Source organism: Hemitrygon akajei, chromosome 9 (genome assembly GCF_048418815.1).
Source record: "Hemitrygon akajei chromosome 9, sHemAka1.3, whole genome shotgun sequence".
Taxonomy (NCBI): Eukaryota; Metazoa; Chordata; class Chondrichthyes; order Myliobatiformes; family Dasyatidae; genus Hemitrygon; species Hemitrygon akajei.
Window position 1 is genome coordinate 47,535,517 of NC_133132.1, and position 20,452 is coordinate 47,555,968.

Sequence of the window (20,452 nt, forward strand, 5' to 3'; positions counted from 1 at the left end):
TATTAATCACCAGGTCAAACCATGGTCAGTAACAACATGAACAAATATCACATCGTTTCTGGTGATTTAATAGTTTGCAAATGAGAATTCTAGTGCACCACTTGGTGCAGGCAGAGCAGACATTTCTGAAGGTCACCTTCAGCTATGACATCATCCTGAACTGCCTCTTGGCAAAATACAAAGCAGTTATTTTAGGATTATTGTGCAACTCCTCAGAAGCATACAAGGGCATTCACAGATACCAGGGAAACCAGTCCCCGTTATTTCTCCTAAATTCAAATAACAGATGAGCACTATCAGATAATTTAAAAGGGCCTATACTAAATAACATTTATAAATTATCATAATTTAGCCAAAATGCCTGATCACAATAAATGCAGACATTGTCTCTCAGAATCAGAATCACTTTATTGCCAGTATGTGAAATATAACCAAAATTGATTGTGGTTTGGTGCCAAGGATAAAACACAAGACAATACCATAATAGACAGCACAATAGCAGCCAACAATTCACAAGACAACAGTGTAAACAGCCACAAACGATAAAAGAAGAAATGGACAGAATGGGCAAAGTATTCAGCTGAACTAAATTGCAATTAATTACATAAAAGACATCAACACAAAAATAATGTGGATTGAATATTGTAGAGTATTCCAAACAAATAGTAAGATCCTTTTGTGAAATATTTGTTCCGTTCAAATGACTTTTACTACAAAATCTGTTGTGTTTTAAAATTCGTTTTCATGATCTGGGTGTCAGTGGTAAAACCAGCATAAATCATCCATTGCTCATTACACTTGGGAAGGTGGTGGTGAGCCACCTTCTGCAGTCTTTCTACTTCCACATAGTTGTTGGGTAAGAAGTTTCAGGATTTAAACTCAATGACAATGAAAGATGAGAGATATACTGCCACGTCAGAATGATATACGATTTGGAGAGAAACCTACAATGGATTGTATTCCCAGGAACCTGCCTGCACTTATCCTTCTCAGTGGCAGAGGTTGCAAGTTTGGCTGGTGATATCGGAGTAGTCTGGGAGAGAAACTACTGAGGGAACACTGCAGCTACCGTACACAAGTGGTGGAAGGAATTAATAGGGTGAAAGTCTGTCCCACTCCTGACCTCTCCCTTGTAAATGGTTGAAAAGCTTTTGGGGTTTCAGCAGGTAAGTCAGTCACACACAGTCCCCAACAAAAGTTAGTTGCTACTTATCAGCCCATGACTGATTGCTGTCTAGGTTATTCTGCCCTAGGCAAGGGCTACTTCATTTGCTGAGGACTTGTGAATGGAATTGACTATTGTGCTGTCATCAGCAAATATCATCATATCTGACCTTAGGACAAAGGAAGATCATAGATGAAGAAGGAGAAAATGGTGATACCTTAGGCTTTCTCTGATGCTACATCCACGCTACACTGGATAAATCCGTAACTGAAGCTTTTTCTCTTCGTTTTTACCCTCCGTCCACACTAAAACGGCGTTTTTGTTCCCCAAAACCGGAGCTTTTCAGGAACGCTTTCCAGGGTGGGTATTTCTGAAAACGCTGCTCGGGCAGATCAGTGTGGACGGGGTAACCGGAGACTTTTGAAAACGTTGACAGACGGCAGCGCGCTAGTTCATTGTTTTCTTGAACGCAACCTAACAATTTCAGAACAGATGGCAACAAGACTGAAGCCAGAAGAGTTAGAAATGTACTCACCAAATACTTTGACTCATAACTTACTGAATAAATAAGTATACTGTACTCACTTTGCCCTGTTTTCTGTCCTTGCTCATATGAAGGTGGTTTACCTATTTATGCAAGTACTTCTCTGACAATAGATGTGTAACAGCCTAATGTAACATTGTATGGAAATACAAGTTAACACTGATGCAGATATGTTTTACACATTTAACAAGGTGCTTTATTAATGCAACAGAGTTAGTCAGTATTTCAATGTTCATCGTCAGCCGGGTCAATCTGTCCGTGAACTCCTGTTGGTTGCCGCCATATGCTCCAGTATTTTGTTTTTTTTTACTTTTAAGTTCTCCTGCACGAGAGCCAACAGCAGTCCATCGTTATAAGTTTTTCTAGTCTGTAACTACACAAACGCGCACTTTTATGGTGAGATTTGACACTAAACATGTCACTTGTTTTCGGTAGATGTGTCCTGCGCATGTGGAGGAGGAGGAGATTCACTGAAATCTCCGTTTCAGTGTGGATAGAGATATTTTCAAAAACGCACAGTGTGGACGCCTATCGTTTTTACGTAAAACTGGTGTTTTCAAAATTATCTGGTCTAGTGTGGATGTAGCTTGAGGAAACTGTGTAGTGATGAGATGGCACTAGAATGATTGACCTTCATCAACTATAACCATCTTCCTTTGTGTGAGGTTAGATTTCAATTAGCAGAGTATTTGCCCTCTAATGTCCATTGACTTCCTTTTACCAGAGCTCCTTGATACCACACTTGGTCATGTGCTACCTCGAAGCAAGGGCAGTCACCATCACCTCACTTCATAAATTTGCTGCTTTGGTCCATAACTGCACTAAGATTGTGATAAGCTCTGGAACGGAATAGCCTTGGAGAAACCCAAGCTGGATATCTGGGTATCAATTCACAAGAAAATCTGCAGATGCTGCAAATCCAAGCAACACACACAAAGTACTGGAGGAACTCAGCAGACCAAGCATCATCTATGGAAAAGAGCAAACAGTTGACGTTTTGGGCTGAGACCCTTCATCAGGACTGGTAAAAAAAAAGATGAGAAGTCAAAGCAAGAAGGTGGGGGGAGGGAAAGAAGTACAAGGTTGTAGGTGATAGGTGGAACTAGGAAAGGGGTAGAGGTGTAGTAAAGAGCTGGAAAGAAATTGGTGGAAGAAATAAAGGGCTGGCAAAGGGGGAATCTGATAGGAGAGGGTAGAAAACCATGGAAGAAAGGGAAGGGGGAGGAGCACTAGAGGCAGGTGATGGGCAGGAAAGGAGATAAGATGAGAGGGAAATGAGAATGGGGGAATGATGAAGGGGATATGGTAGACATCTCACACTACTCTTCTTGGAGCACTGGTATAATTGTTGCCCTTCTGAAGCAGATGGGAACTTCTAACTGTAGCAATGAGAGATCTGAAATGTCTTTGAATAGCCCTGCCAGTTGGTTGGTACAGGTTTCTAGAGCCTTCCCAGGTACTGCATTAGACCCTAGTGCCTTGAGTGGGTTCAACCTCATGGAAGAGTAGTGTGAGCTGCTTTAATGACTATCATCCAGTGGCACTACATTTACAGTGGCTGGCTGGTCGCGCAATGCCAGACTCCAGAGCGAAGGCTCCCGAGTTTGAATCCAAGTCGGGCCACCCCCCAAGCACGCTTTCCATCTGTGCCGGGTTGAGCGTCAAGCTAGCCACTCGACCTCATAAAAAATACAAGGGTCAAGTCAGGAACGTTCATATCGTGACCCGGTTAATCCGAAAGGAGACCAATCCTGACACCACACATCAGACAAGAATGGCTGACTGTCTGGTGCAACACGCTTAAAAAAACAACAAACTACATTTACGATGATGAAATGCTTTGAGAGATTGGTCTATAATTAACTCCTGCCTCAGCAAAGACCTGGAGCTACTGCAATTTTCCTATCGCCACAATCTCAATAGCTTTTCACATGGCCTTAGATCACCTGAACAATACAAACACCTATGTCAGTATGCTGTTTATTGACTATAGTTCCGTGTTTATTACCAACATTCCTACAGTCCTGATTGATAAGCTACTGAACCTGGGCCTCTGTACCTCCCTCTGCAATTGGATCCTCAACTTTCTAATCAGAAGACCACAATCTGTGCGGATTGGTAATAATATCTCCTCACTGACGATCAACACTGGTGCACCTCAGGGATGTGTGTTTAGCCCACTGCTCTACTATCTCTATTCTCGTGACTGTGTGATGCTCAAATGCCATCTATAAATTTGCTGATGATACAACCATTGTTGGCAGAATATCAAATGGAGACGAGAGGGTGTACAGGAGCAAGACATACAATCTATTTGAGTGGTGTCACAGTAACAACTTTACACTCAATGTCAGTAAGACTAAAGACTAAAGACTTTGTGGTATCCAAAACATTTTTAAGGAAAAATGCCTCAGAAATACAGCATCCATTATTAAGGACCCCATCAGCCAGGATATGCTGTTTTCTCATTGTTACCATTAGAAAGGAGGTACAGAAGCCTGAAGGTACACACACAATGATTCAGGAACAGTTTCTTCCCATCTGTCATCAGATTTCTGAATGGATACTGAACCCCATGAACACTACCTCACTACTGTTTTTCTCTCTTTTTTCACTATTTAAGTTTTTTAATATATATACTTATTGTAATTTGCAGTTTTTTATTATTATATATTGCAAAATACTGCTGCTGCACAGCATCAAATTTCATGACATATGTCAGTGACATTAAACCTGATTCTGATTGATATATACTTTCCTTTGCTTGAGCCAATTTTCTGATTTTACCAACATAATTTTCCCATAGTTGAACTGTTTATTTTTAACACTGAAGTAATTTTCCAGACATGTCCAGGTAGTAGTTCAAACTTGCCAAATTTATCACAACTACATATGATTCCATCACAATGTCTAACTGTTTTGCAGTAGCATACTAAAAACAAAGGAAAAGAATAAAACAGTCTTCAGAAAGCAGCTGTATTTATAGAAAACAATGTGAAATACTCAGACATCAGCCTAGTGTTATAGAATCAGCTCCCAAGTTCATATGCTCATTTGGAGTTATTTTCAAGGGTGAGTCTTCAGCTATTTTCATTACTTCATTATTTTTCATTCTTTGATTTCACGAATTAATATATTTTTCATTCAACTGGAAATTATACCAAAAAAAATCCTCCAATTCCATGAACAATACTTCGCTATTCCTCTTGCATATTTACTTACTTTTTTATTGTAACATAGTAATTTTTTATGTCTTACACTGTACTGCTGCATATGTTAGTGATGATAAAACTGATTCAGAAATCACAGATCATATTGTATGTGAATTCTTAAGTCACCATCTGCATAAACAAAAATGGATTTCTTCCATTTTTACATACCGATATTTAGGAACAGAGTTAAAAGTGTTTATAAACCATTTATTTATCCTGCCACTTTTTTCCTCTATCTTCTGAGGTTGGCTGTGCTGATATAAGGTTTCCACCAGACTTACTTTTACCATGTCATCATCATCATCGTTATGACCAAGGTGATCATGGTCTCATGACCATGATTGTTCTTGGCAAATTTTTCAATAGAAGTGGTATGCCATTGCCTTCTTCTGGGCAGTATCTTTACAAAACGGGTGACCTCAGCCATTATCAACATTCTTCAGAGATTGTTTGCCTGGTGTCAGTGGTCACATAACCAGGACCCGTGATATGTACCAGCTGCTCATACAACAATCCACCACCGGCTCCCATGGCTTCAAGTGACCATGATCAGGGGTCTAAACAGCTGCTAAACATTGCCCAAAGGTGACCTGCAGGCTACCGGAGGGAAGGAGCACCTTCTTTACTAGAGACATATCTCCATCCTTCCACCACGCACCTAGCTCAAGCGACTATGTAATTGGACTGTGAATAGTACTCAATCAGAAATCCAGATTATTATAGCTAAACATAATACATAATCATTTCTAACATCGACTGATTTTGGATTTTGGAGCAGGAACTACACACTGTTTTCTATTTCTAAAGTCAAGGTGGCAGGACCAAATGCTCAGCTACTCTGGTTCCAAGTATTTTACATAGTCAGCATTTTACCTGGAGTTTCCTTGCCAACACCTAGAATAAAGCTCAGGGTCTACAAACAGCAGTGAGTCCTGCCTTCCTATTTATTTCTGAGGCTTAATTACTTACACACAGAAGTCATGACAAGGCAATGCACAGAAAATGCTGGAGAAATTTAGCAGGTTAGGCAGCATCCATGGAAATAAAAAGATAGTTGATGTTTCAAGCCAAAACTCTTCTTCAGGATTGAGAAGGAAGGGGGGAGGATGTCAGAATAAAAAGATGGTGGAAGGGGAAGGAGGCTAGCTGGAAGGTGATAGGTGAAACCAGGTGAATGGGTAAGGTCAAGGGTTGGAGAAGGAATCTGATAGGACAGGAGAGTGGATCATTGGAGAAAGGGAAGGAGGAGAGAACCCAGGGGTAAGTAATAGGCAGGTGAGAAGAAGTAAAACATCAGAGTGGGGAATAGAGGAAGAAAAGGGAGAAAATTTTTATCAGCAGGAGAAATCGATATTCATGCCATCAGGTTGGAGGCTACCCAGATGGAAGATAAGGTTTTGCTCCTCCACTCTGAAGGTGGCCTCATTTTGGCACAAGAAGAGGGCATGGACTGACACTTTGGAATAGCATGGGAATTGGAATTAAAATATTTGACCATTGAGAAGACCCCTTGTGGCAAGTGACAAGGAACTAGACAAATAGCACCATACTGTCTCTGCAAAATCCTCCATATTCACTGGAAGGACATGAAAATCAACATCAGAGTCCTCTCCCAGGCCAAAATCTCAAGTAACCAAGGCCCTGATTATACTAAGTTGGCTACACAGGCTAAGCCAAATCATTCTCATGTCTGAGAACAGAGGCCCAAAGCAGACACTCAATTTTGAGCTCCATCACAGAAAGAGATTATCACAGGGAGAAAAGATTCAAAGATACATTCAAAGCCTCCTTGAAGAATTACAACATCCCCATTCAGAGTGGAGAAGAAGCATGTGAACCTCAGAGCCATGAATCAGGAGCATTTCAAGTTACTGCATAAGCAAAGAAAGAAGCAGACAACCTTAGAAACTACCCATGTAACTGCCCCATTGGCTACGACTTCACCTGTCTATGGAAGAAACAAAAATTCCACATTACCCTCATTAGTCACCTCAGAATCCATAAAACCCTGAATAAGCCTTGATTGATCCCAATGGTCTCTAAGATTTCTCAGCAAATCTATTCTACAAAATAGATTTCAGTTTGAACAAAAACACAATAGAAATGGTTTTAGGTTCAGAAGGCAATTATACTTTACGCTGAATTATTTGTAATATTCATGAAGTGTATTCTCAGGTATCCTCTCTATAATGTTCAATGGCATGTCACTCAAAGAAAATTATCAATTCCATATAAACAGGATTTTATATTATCAGGAGAGAGCTTTCAAAACATAAAAAAGTAACAAAATCTGACAAAGTGTTGGAAACACTTAGCAGGTCACACAGCATCTATATAGAACAGAATGATACAATTGTACAAACGGGAACAGGACATTGGCCCACCATATCTGCACTAGTCCCATTTGCTCGCACATGGCCCCTACCTTATTTTTGCTATCTTTTCATGTGCCTATCTAAATGCCTCTTAAATAATGTGATCATATCTGCTTCGACCACCTCCCCCGGCAGCACATTTCAGTCCAACACCACTCTCTGTGTAAAAAACTTTGCAAATCTCCTTTAAACTTTTCCCTTCTCACCTCAAACCTATTCCCTCTAGTATCTGACAATTCCATCCTGTGGAAAAAACTGACCATCTGTCTACCTGAAGTATGATGCTTAGAATTTTGTATTCTTCTATCAGGTCTCCCCTCAATCTCTAATACTCTCAAGAAAGTTTGGCCTCTCTTTATAGCCAATATTCTTTAATCCTGGCAACATCCTTGAAAAATCTCTTTTGCACCCACTCTAAAGCCTCCACATTTTCCCAAAGTATGCTGACCAGAGCTACAAAAAATACTCCAAATGTGACCTAACCGAAGGTTATAAAGTTGCAGCATGACTTCCCAATTTACATACTCAGTTATCTAACCTAAGTCAAGCACTCCATGTGCTTCTTATCATCCAATCCAACTGTTTTGCCACTTCCATGAAGCTGTGGACATGCATCCCAAGTTCTTGCTACATCAAATTACAAAGGGTCCTGTGACTTAATGTCCATTTATTCCTTGCATTTGACCCCCCAAATACACCATCTCACACTAGTCTGGATTGAACTTCAATTTCTCCACCTAAATTTCCAACTGATTTACAGTATATCCTGCTGATTTGGATGGCAGTGTAAGTGATCTAATTACTTTGACAACCTTCCTCACTATCCACAACTCCACCAATTTTCCTGTCATCTGCAAACTGGTAAGTAGACCACTTACATTTTCATCCAAATCAGTAATATACTGTATATATATTACAAAATTGACTCTGTGGCAAGAGCAACAGGATTAATATTTCAAGACAAAGATACTTTGTGAGAACTGGGAAAAAGGAAAACTAAGTTAGTTTTAAATTGTAAAGAGAGAGGGAGGGATGATTAGGACAAATAGAATATCCCTAATCGGATAAATTGGGATTACTGTGGGAATAATGTTGAAATAATCTGGTTGATAGGTTTGTGAATACTGTTAGAGAAAAATAGCGCAAACAAAAATACTTAAAGGATGTGAGATGACGGCAGTTAGAGACAGAAAACCCAAAGAAAAGAATGTTAAATCCCAAGTTGTTAAGAATGCTAAGAGTAATGGAGAGAGACAAACTGAGCTAATGTTACAATACAACTGCTCAGTTTTGATACAAGATAGAGAGAGGAAGTCGGTTGAAACTGTTGAATTTAACACCGAGTCCAGAAAGTTGCATCATGCCCGGACAGAAGGCTTGTTTCTCTTTTTTATGTTGAGTCTCTTTGTAACAGTGCAGGAAGCTACACACTGGTGGAGAATTAAAGTGGTCCAATTTATTTCAAGAATGCCTGCCAGCATCTGTTCAACCACAATCTAACTTGAGCTTTCAGCAGTGTAGACTAGGTTTAACTGAAGATAGCCATGATAACAGTGGCCAACTAATTAATGAAAAGCATGCAGCAAGATGCAATTTCTCAGCATTGTAATTAATGGACACATGTTAAATTGGTACCATACTATTCCAGACTAATGACTGAACTGGTATCCCCAGCACTCCACAGTATTATGCTGCATCTTGGCTATAGTGATATTAATTACAATAATCTTCAATACTTAAAACAAAATTAAGCATAGTCTAGCAATAACTTAACGGCCTTTGTATAACAGTTTTAAATTTATTGAAGTCACCTTGTTCAATAGAAAACTTTATTTCATTTTTGCATAAAATCAAGAAATATACCTACTCTGTAGTTGGCAAAGGTTCTTCTAAGAAGTAGGGGTCCTGAAGAGCCTGTTCAGATGTAATTCTCTTTGTTGGATCCATGGTCAGGAGCTTTTGTAGCTGAAACATATAGAACAGATGGAATCTAGAAATGAGCTCTGCACTAACTCCAGAGATTAGAGTTCATATTCCAGCACTGATTAAACAAAATTTAATGCTTTAATATTTAACACTTCAGTCTTGATCATTTTGACTGCAATCCTCAACCAGATTAGCAGCTGCTAAATTACATGAAACTGTTTCTAAGTATTACATGAAGAAATCCACAACTACAAGTACTATGTCAAAGTATACATTTGCTAAACCACACCATTTTGGTTTGTATAGATGCCACCACATTGAACAGAACCCATAGGTGCTCAAAAAGGGAAATTCCAGCTTCTTGGGCAGTAAGGTGACTGTGTAAAACCACAACAGCACTGCCCATAAAGAAGTGAGAATTATAAAACACAGTTTCAAAGACCTGCATGCTTTTGGGTGAATAAGGAAATCCACATCTATCAGCTCTATAAGGTTGCCATGCCTCTGTGTCATATCTTATTTTTCCTGATAAGCTAAAATGTTATTCTATAACTGTGTAGAAGAAACACAAAACATTTTGTGCAAAGGACAGCAGGTTTCTACTTTGGAGATAAGCCTAGGAAAAGATTAATAAAAAAATTAGGAAAAGATCCTTGAATAAAAGCCAATGCTGGCAGTGTCCCCTGCATGTGTGGCAACATTTCAATTCATTCCATCCCCAAGAAGAAAAGGTTGAAAACTGGAGTTAAAACCATTTTCATATGGAAAAATTCAATGACAGGAAACATGGAAAATTAGCCAGTACAATTATCTCATTATTAAAAAGGGATTGGGAAGCTACTGACGTTGAAATATGAAACAAAAACAAATTAGCTTAAATTGAAGAACAAGTCTGAAAAGATAGCTTAGCATTTTGAACATTCTTTCTGCCAGAACTGATAACTAAAGGACAAACAGGAATCATTGTAGAGTGGAAGTAGATAAACTAAACACTTCCGTGCCTTTTTGAAGCGGGTATTTCTAGCCATATCCTGTTCAAAGTCCAAAGTCAATATATTATCGAAGAACACTATATATATATATGTGTGTGTGTGTGTGTGTGTGTGTGTGTGTGTGTGTGTGTGTGTGTGTGTGTGTGTGTGTGTGTGTGTGTGTGTGTGTGTGTGTGTGTGTGAGAGACCATATGTTACCATGAGATTCATTTTCTTTCAGGCATTCACATTAGAAAATAAGAAATTCAATAGAATCAATGAAAAACTGCACACAGAGCCTGACAAACAACCAATGTGCAAAAGAAGACAACCCATGCAAACGTAAAAATAAATAAATAAATAAATAGATAGATAGATAGATAAGATAATGAGGACATGAATTGTAGAACCCTTGAAAATGAGCCCATAGATTGTGGAATCAGTTCAGTTTTGAGGTGAGTGTAGTTATCCACGCTGGTTTAGGAGCCTGATGGCTGAAGGGGAATAAACGTTCCTGACATCATGGTGTGGGACCTAAAGCTCTTGTACTCTTGTACCCCTCCTTCCTGATGGCAACAGCAAGAAGAGAGCATGACCTGGATGGTGGGGGTTCTTGATGATGAATGCTACTTTCTTGTGTCAGTGTTCCATGTAGAAGTACTCTGTGGTAGGGAGTGTTTTTCTTGCGCTGGACTATACTGTATCCACCACTTTTTGTAAGATTTTCCATTCTGGGCATTGCTGTTTCCATACCAGGTGATGATGCAATCAATCAGGATACTCTTCACTGTGCATCTATAGAAGTTCGTCAAAGTTTTAGATGACATAAAAAAGCAAAGGTGCTGGTGTGCCTTCTTTGAAATGGCATTTATGTGCTAGTTCCAAGATAGATCCTCTGATATGATACCACTGAAGAATTTAAAGTTACTGACCCTCTCCAACTCTGATCCCCTGAAGAGGACTGGCTCATGGTCAATAATCAGTTCTTGGGTTTTGCTGATGTTGAGTGATAGGTTGTTGCTATGGCATCAATCAACCAGATTGTCAATCCCCCTCCTATAAGCCAAATCATCACCATTGTTGATTTGGCCAACGACAGTGGTGTCATCAGCAAACTTAAACATGGCTATTGCCAATCTGTACTGATTGGAGTCTGCAAATGAAGAAATTGACAATCCATTTGAACAAAGAGGTATCGAGGCCTAAGTCTTGTAGCTTATTGGTTAGTTTAGAGGGGATGGTAGGGTTGAAAGCCAAGCTGTAGTCATTGAATACCATCCTGATGTATGCATCTTCACTATTCAGATGTTCCAAAGCTGAGTGAAGAGCAAATGAAGTGGCATCTGCTGTTAATCTCTTTTGATGGTAGGCAAATTGGAGGGAATCCAAGTCATTCCTCGGGAATGAGTTGACACGCTTCATGACCAGCCTCTCAAAATACTTCATCACAGTGGATGTAAATGCTCCTGGTTGATAATCATTGAGGTAGGTTACCATATTCTTCTTGGGCATCAGAATGATTGAAGTCTGTTTGATGCACAAGGGCACCCCAGTGAGAGGTTAAAGACGTTACTGTTAATTGCACTATATTGTCCAGTTAACTCCATATTAATGAAATCTATTCAGCAAACTTTAGAGTATTTGTGGAAATATAATCATTTTTACAATTCTGTGGAAGGGTCTTTGACTTGAAACATTATTGCTGCTTCTCCCCCCATTGACGCTGCTTAACTGTTGAGTATTTCCGATAACTTTTTTTTAACTCAGCTAGATCTAGATTTGAGAATTTTGCTTATTTGTTACATAAACATCATTTACTAGATATATCTTATGCTAAAGGTGCAAGAATGCTCATTTCTTCCGGAAAATCAAAATCTTAGATAGTTGCATATAATTCTGTAACACCAAGACAATTTTGCAACTAGCATAAAATCTGATATTGTTTGTACAGGCACCAACAGCTTACTTTCTTTAGTTCATTCATTTTTAAGGACATTACTGACAAGGCATTTATTGTATATCCCTTAATATGCTTGAGAAGATGGTACTGAGCCAGTGCCTTGAAATGCTCCAGTTCATCTATAGAAGGTATTCCCTACTGGGTGAGGACTTTCTATGGTTTCATGTATCATTGATGAAAAAACAATAATGTACTTCCAATTCAGAATTTTTTTTTGTCTTCAATGATATTTGGAGGGCATAATATTCCCATGGCTCTGCTGCCATTCTTCTCAGTCTGAGAAGTTGATGGCTTCAAAGTGGGGAAAGAAGCTTTAGGATGTTTCTGAAAAGCATTTTCTATTTGGTATCATGGAGGAAGTAAATGTTCACAATTGTAGTCAGGGTGCCAATTATGTGGACAGGGTTGCAAGTCCAAAACTCCCTGAAAGTGACAACATAAGCAGTTAAGATGGTAAAGAAGGTGCACAGCATGCTTAGTTTTATCAATCAGGGCAGTGGGTGTAAATATTAGGAGGTAATGCTCTAACTGAATAAAACTTTGGCTACATCACTTGTGGAGTACTGTGTGCAGTCTGGTCAACATGCTATGGGAAGGATGTGGAGTGTTGGAGAAGTGCACCAGGATGTTGCCTAAATTTAAGTGGTACGTAGAGGCTGGACAAACTTGGATTGTTATCACTGTGCAATACATACAAAATGCTGGAGGAACTCAGCAAGTCAGGCAGTATCTACGAAAATGAATAAACAGTAGACGTTTCAGGCCAAGACCCTTCTTCAGAACTACAAAGGAAGGGAGGAAACAAAAGAATAAAAAGCTGGGGAAAGGGTAAGGAAGACAGCTAGAAGGTGATAGGTGAAGCCAGGTAGGTAGGAAAGATAAAGGGCTGGAGGACAGGAGAGTGGACCATAGGAGAAAGGGACAGAGGAAGGGACCCAAGAGAAAGTGATAGGCAGGTGAGAAGAAGAGGTAAGGTATTTTTACTGGAAGGACAAATCGATATCTATGCCATCAGGTTGGAGGCTACCCAGAGAATATAAGGTGTTGCTTCTCCACCCTGAGGGCAGCCTCATCATAGCACAAGAGGAAGCCATGGACCAAAATTTCAGAACAGGAATGGGATTTGAAGTTAAAATGTTTGGCCAGAAGCAAGTTTGTTTTTGGCAGTTGGAGTGGAAGTGCTCAACAAAGTGGATCCCCTTACCAATGCAGAGAGGGCCACGTGGGAAACAATGGACACAACAGATGACCCCAGCAGATTCTCAAGTGAAGTGTGACTCACCTGAAAGGACTATTTGGGGCCCTGAATGGAGTTGAGGGAGAAGGTGAATAGACAGGTGTAGCACTTTGGCCACTTGCAGAGGTATCACAGTTATCACTGATATGTTGGAGGCTGAAGGGCAGTCTGATCGAAGTACAGTGGATTCCAGTTAATTGGGACACATCGGGATCAGTACATCTTAACTTAATTGAGTGGCTGCCCCATTTAGCCGAAGTTTCATGGAAATAATTACAAGTTATAAAAAAGACAAACTACTGTTTAACTGAGGAACAATTTATGTATTTAAATGAAATACAGAACAAATTAGAACACTACAAACACCTCTACAGTACTATAAAACAGTATATTAATTCCTAATAGTTATTGAAGGAGGAATTCATCTGCTGTAAATGAACAAAATCAGCCCAAGCACCTAGTGCAGATAATACACTGCCTTCACACAATGCTCCAAAACCTAATTTTCATTGTAACATTCAAGATGATTGTTGATGTCTTTGTAATTCCTAACCTGTTGAAGTAGTGAAATCATCTCATTTTTACTCCCAGCTGTTTCTGGTATCACCAAGCCTGAATGCTGGAAACTGCAGTGAGCAAAACCATTCTGAATTGTCTTACTGCTTATTTATTGCCAACTATCAGTGACAAAGATCACTGCTTTTTGAATACAAACACACACAAATGACGCTATTTAAAACCTCATTGCCCTAAGCATGGTGTAGTGACTAATGGCCACACAAGTCCGTGTGACTGGCGCTTGTTAGAAACTGGATGGAATACAGCAGGCCAGGCAGCATCTATAAGGAGAAACACTGTCGACGTTTCGGGCCGAGACCCTTCGTCAGGACTAACTGAAAGGAAAGATAGTAAGAGATTTGAAAGTAGGAGGGGGAGGGGGAGGAAATGCAAAATTATAGGAGAAGACTGGAGGAGGTGGGGAGAAGTTGAGAGCTGGAAAAGTGATTGGCAAAAGGGATACAGAGCTGGAGAAGGATCATGGGGTGGGAAAGGGGGAGGGTAGCACCAGAGGGAGATGGAGAACATGCAGAGTGATAGGCAGAAAGAGAAGAAAAAAAGAGGAGGAGGGGGGGAAAAACCTAAATATATCAGGGATGGGGTAAAAAGGGGAGGAGGGGCATTAACCGAAGTTAGAGAAGTCAATGTTCAAACGTTAGAGTTCAATGGTCTCCTATCATTTTGCATTTCCCCCTTCTCCCACTACTTTCAAATCTCTTAGTATCTCTCCTTTCAGTTAGTCCTGACGAAGGGTCTCGGCCCGAAACGTCGACAGTGCTTCTCCTTATAGATGCTACCTGGCCTGCTGTGTTCCACCAGCATTTTGTGTGTATTGTTTGAATTTCCAGCATCTGCAGATTTCCTCATGTTTACTTGTTAGAAACTGTTTGGCAACAGTCTCCTGCCCCAATTAAATGACATAGTGTCACAAATAAACAAATGAAATCTCGGCTATTTTCTTGATTTAAGTTTTGTGCTTTAACAGTTGTCCCAATTAACGGCTGCCCCAGGTAACCGGAGCCTGACTACCCAGAATCCACTATACATAAAATTATGAGGGGCACAGGGAGGACAAATGGTCAGAGACCTTCTCCTGGAGTGGAAATATCAAATAATGTGGGAGGAGAAAAATTCAAAGTTTATTGTTGTCATTCTATTTATACGCTATGTATGCCTATGAAAATTAGCTTTTCGTGGCAGCACTACAGTACATTATTAAACAAGTACGAACACAAGTCAGCACTAAGTTAACGCAAGTGATACATAATTTATATATGTGCAAAAAAACAACAAAATGAACATAATAATAGTACAAGATTGTGAGTTTAAAGGAGATTTACAAAGCATTTCTTTTTATACACAGACAACGGTAGATGCCTGAAATTTGCTGCCGTGGGTGGTGATGGAAGCAGATACAATAGCAATCTTTGAAAGGCATTTAGACAGACAAATGAATAGATAGGGAACAGAGGGATATTGACCACACGGAGGTAGATGGGATTAGTTCGATTAGCACCACAGTGGACTCAGACAAAGTCAGCAAAGGGCCTGTACTTTTGCCTTAGTCTTGTATGCCAATACGCATTTTTAAAGCTGTAATTGTCTGAGTAGCTAAAATATACTGCTACACTCTCTTGAGTTGTTCCTTGTATTTGGTGAAAAAGACTTTGGAGAGCCAGGCTAAATCACTTTCTGCAGAATATTTAACGTGGCTACACTTTTTATAAAACTAGATTTAAACTAAATTTGCAGGGGTTGGGAACCGAAGTGAAGAGGCAGAGGATGAGGCAGTTGGCACACAAGCAGAGACAGCTTGTAGGGAGTTTGTGAGGAAGGAAAGACAGATGACAGAGCAAAGATGCACTCAGCCAGATGGTATGAGATGTGTCTATTTTAATACAAGGAGTATCATAAACAAGGCAGATGAACTTAAGAGTGTGGATCAATACATGGAACTATGACGCTGTGGCCATTACAGAGACTTGGATGTCTCAGGAGCAGAAATGGCTTCTGAGTGTGCCAGGCTTTAGATGTTTTAAAAAGGACAGGGATGGAGGCAAAAGAGGTGGGGGTGTGGCATTGCTTATCAGGAATAATGTGACCATAATATGATATGCTTTTATCTGCAATTTGAGAAGGATAAGGGCAGATCGGAGGTGTCAGTGTTGTAGTTGAACAAAGGAGACTACGGAGCCATGAGGGAGGAGCTGGCCAAAGTTAACTGGACGGATATCCTAGCAGAAAAGACAGTGGAACAGCAATGGCAGGTATTCTTGGGAATAATGCACAAGGTGCAAAATCAGTTCATCCCGCGGAGAAGGAAGGATTCAAAGGGGGGAAAGGGGCCACAGTGGTTGACAAAGGAAGTCAGAGATTGCATAGCATTAAAAAAAAGTAAGTATGACAGAGCAAAGGTGAATGGGAGGACAGATGATTGGGAAATTTTTAAGGAACAACAGAACTTAACTAAAAAGGCAATACGGGGGGAAAAAATGAGGTACGAATGCAAGCTAGCCAGGAATATAAAGGAGGATAGCAAAAGCTTTTTTAGGTATGTGAAGAGAAAGAAGATAGTTAAGAACAATGTTGGGCCCTTGAAGAATGAATTGGGTGAAATTGTTATGGGAAACAGAGAAATGGCAGAAGAATTTAATAAGTACTTTAGATCTGTCTTCACTAGGGAAGACACAAGCAATCTCCCAGATGTATGGATGGGCCAAGGACATAGGGTAACAGAGGAAATGAAACAGATTGACATTAGGAAGGAAACGGTGATGAGTAGACTGATGGGACTGAAGGCTGACAAATCCCCAGGTCCAGATGGTCTGCATACTAGGGTACTAACGGAGGTGGCCCTGGAAATTGTGGATGCATTGGTAATCATTTTCCAATGTTCCTTAGATTCAGGATCAGTTCCTGAGGATTGGAGAATGGCTAATGTTATCCCACTTTTTAAGAAAGGAGGGAGGGAGAAAACAGAGAGCTATCGTCCTGTCAGCCCAACATCAGAAGTGGGGAAGATGCTAGAGTCCATTACTAAAGATGAAATAGCGGCATATCTAGATAGCAATGATAGGATTGGGCTGAGCCAGCATGGATTTACTAAGGGCAAATCATGCTTGACTAATCTATTGGGAGTTTTTCGAGGATGTAACCAGGAAGTTAGACAAGGGAGATCCAGTGGATGTAATGTACCTCAATTTTCAGAAGGCATTTGATAAGGTCCCACATATATATCACATAGGTCCCACATAGGAGATTGGTGGGTAAAAATCAGAGCTCATGGCATTGGGGGGGAAGATATTGACATGGATAGAAAACTGGTTGGCAGATAGAAAGCAAAGGGTAACGGTGAATGGGTGTTTCTCAGAATGGTAGGTGGTGACTGGTGGGGTGCCACAGGGCTCGGTATTGGGACCACAGCTGTTTACGATTTACATCAACAATTTAGATGAAGGCATTGAGAATAACATCAGCAAGTTTGCTGACGACACTAAGCTGGGTGGCAGTGTGACATGTGATGAGGATGTTAGGAGAATTCAGGGTGACTTGGATAGGCTGAGTGAGTGGGCAGATACTTGGCAGATGACGTTTAATGTGAATAAGTGTGAGGCTATCCACTTTGGGAGTAAGAACAGGAAGGCAGATTTTTATCTGAACGGTGTAGAGTTAGGTAAGGGAAAAATACAAAGAGATCTTGGAGTCATTGTTCATCAGTCACTGAAGGTGAATGAGCAAGTGCAGCAGGCAGTGAAGAAGGCTAATGGAATGTTGGCCTTTATTACAAAGGGAATTGAGTACAAGAGCAAGGAAATCCTTTTGTATTTGTACAGGGCCCTGGTGAGACCACACCTGGAGTATTGTGTACAGTTTTGGTCTCCAGGGTTAAGGAAGGACATCCTGGCTGTAGAGGAAGTACAGCGTAGATTCACAAGGTTAATTCCTGGGATGTCCGGACTGTCTTATGCAAAGAGGTTAGAGAGACTGGGCTTGTACACACTGGAATTAAGGAGATTGAGAGGGGATCTGATTGCAACATATAAGATTATTAAGGGATTGGACAAGATAGAGGCAGGAAATATGTTCCAGATGCTGGGAGAGTCCAGTACCAGAGGGCATGGTTTGAGAATAAGGGGTAGGTCATTTAGGACAGAGTTAAGCAAAAACCTCTTCTCCCAGAGAGTTGTGGGGGTCTGGAATGCACTGCCTCGGAAGGCAGTGGAAGCCAGTTCTCTGGATGCTTTCAAGAAGGAGCTAGATAGGTATCTTATGGATAGGGGAATCAAGGGATATGGGGACAAGGCAGGAACCGGGTATTGATAGTAGATGATCAGCCATGATCTCAGAATGGTGGTGTAGGCTCGAAGGGCCGAATGGTCTACTTCTGCACCTATTGTCTATTGTCAGTTGCTGAAAAGGAGGAAGTCATGGAGTGATTATCTACTGAGTCAGTGTGGGTGGAAATCAGAAACAGAAAGGGGGCAATAACTCTACTGGGTGTTTTTTATAGACCACCCAATAGTAACAGGGACATTGAGGAGCAGATAGGGAGGTAGATTCTTGAATTGCGCAGTAATGATAGGGTCATTGTGATAGATGATTTTAACTTTCGTAATATTGACTGGCATCTCCTTAGAGAAAGGGGTTTGGATGGGGTGGAGTTTGTTAGGTGTGTTCAGGAAGGTAATATGTAGATAAGCCAACTAGAGGTGAGGCTGTACTTGATCTGGTACTGGGGAATGAACCTGGTCAGGTGTCAGATCTCTCAGTGGGACAGCATTTTGGAGGTAGTGATCACAACTCTAATCTCCTTTACCATAGCTATGGAGAGGGATAGGAGCAGACAATTTGGGAAAACTTTTAATTGGGGTATGGGGAAATATGAAGCTATTGGGCAGGAGTTTGGGAGCATAAATTGGGAGCAGATGTTCTCAGGGAAAAGCATGGCAGAAATGTGGCAAATGTTCAGGGAACCTTTGTGTGGCATTCTGCGTTGATATATTCTATTGAGGCAGGGAAAGGATGGTAGGGTAAAAAGAACCATGGTGTACAAAGGATGTGGAGAATCTAGTTCAGAAGAAAAGAAAAACTTACCAAAAGTTCAAGAATCTAGGTACTGATAAAGTTCTAGAAAATTATACGGTTGCCAGGAAGGAGCTGAAGAATGAAAATAGGAGAGCTAGAATGGGCCATGAGAAGGCCTTGTCATGCAGGATTAAGGAAAACCTCAAGGCATTCTGCAAGAGGATGAGCCGTGTGAGAATAGGACCAATAGGGCCAATCAGGTGTGATAGTGGAAACGTATGCATGGAGTTGGAGGAGGTAGCGGAGGTACTTAATGAATACTTTCTTCAGTATTCACCAGGGAAAAGGCCTTTGGCAATTGTGGGGATGACTTACAGTAGACTGAAACGATTGAGCATATAGACATTAACAAAGAGGATGTGCTGGAGCTTTTGAAAAGCATTAATCAGAATCAGAATCAGACTTTAATCACCAAGTACCTATGCACATACAAGGAATTTACTTCCGGCAGATGTTGTCTCTCTGCTCATAACAATAATAATGATAAATATAAATGAAAATATAGATTATACATACAGGTAGTGCAATCCAAGTAATAGTTAGCCGACAGTTAACCGGCAGTTAACTGTTCAGCAAAGTGACCGCAGTAGGGAAAAAACTTCTCCAGTGCCTATTAGTCTTAGTCTGGAGGGATCTGAAGCGCCTACCAGACGGAAGCAGATCAAACAGTCCGTGCGCAGGATGGGAGGAGTCCTTTATGATGTTCCCCGCCCTCTTCTTCAACCTGGAAGAGTACAGGTCCACAATAGAGGGACCTAATAGAGTTAGATAAGTCGCCGGGACCGGATGAGATATATCCAGGCTACTGTGGGAAGCAAAGGAGGAGATTGCTGAGCCTCTGGAAATGACTTTTGCATCATCAATACGGACAGATGAAGTACTGGAGGATTGGAGCGTTTCAAATGTTGTTCCCTTGTTCAAGAAAGGGAGTAGAGATAACCCAGGAAATTATAGACCAGTGAGTCTTACTTCAGTGGTGGGCAAGTTGTTGGAGAAGATCCTGAGAGGCAGGATTTATGAGCATTTGGAGAGATATAATCTGATTAGGGATAGTCAGCGTGGCTGTGTCAAGGGCAGGTTGTGCCTTATACAAGCCTGATTGAATTATTTGAGAATACGTATAACAAAACATATTGATGAAGGTTGAGCAGTGGATGTAGTGTATATGGATTTCAATAAGGCATTTGCAGAGAAGATTTATGAGGATATTGCCTGGATTGGACAGCATGCCTTATGAGAATAGGTTGAGTGAACTTGGCCTTTTCTCCTTAGAATGACAGAGAATGAGAGGTGACCTGATAGAGGTGTATAAGATGATGAGAGGCATTGATCGTGAGGATAGTCAGAGGCTTTTTCCCAGGGCGGAAATGGCTAAGATGAGGGAACATTGTTTTCAGGTGCTTGCAAGTTGCTCCAGAG

The 20,452-nt window shown here is 40.6% G+C and overlaps 1 protein-coding gene across 6 annotated transcripts in view; it reads right to left on the reverse strand.

The window, feature by feature from the left end:
* Positions 1–20,452, reverse strand: part of LOC140733085 (cyclin-dependent kinase 19) — a 224,103-nt gene that overhangs the window by 78,805 nt on the left and 124,846 nt on the right. For all 6 annotated transcript variants that reach the window (XR_012100218.1, XM_073055915.1, XM_073055914.1 and 3 more), the window contains exon 10: positions 9,164–9,261. Coding sequence is in view for 5 of the 6 variants with exons in the window: in XM_073055915.1 (XP_072912016.1) it covers positions 9,164–9,261 (98 nt within the window). In the remaining variant the exon portion in view is untranslated. The remainder of the gene's footprint in view (positions 1–9,163; positions 9,262–20,452) is intronic.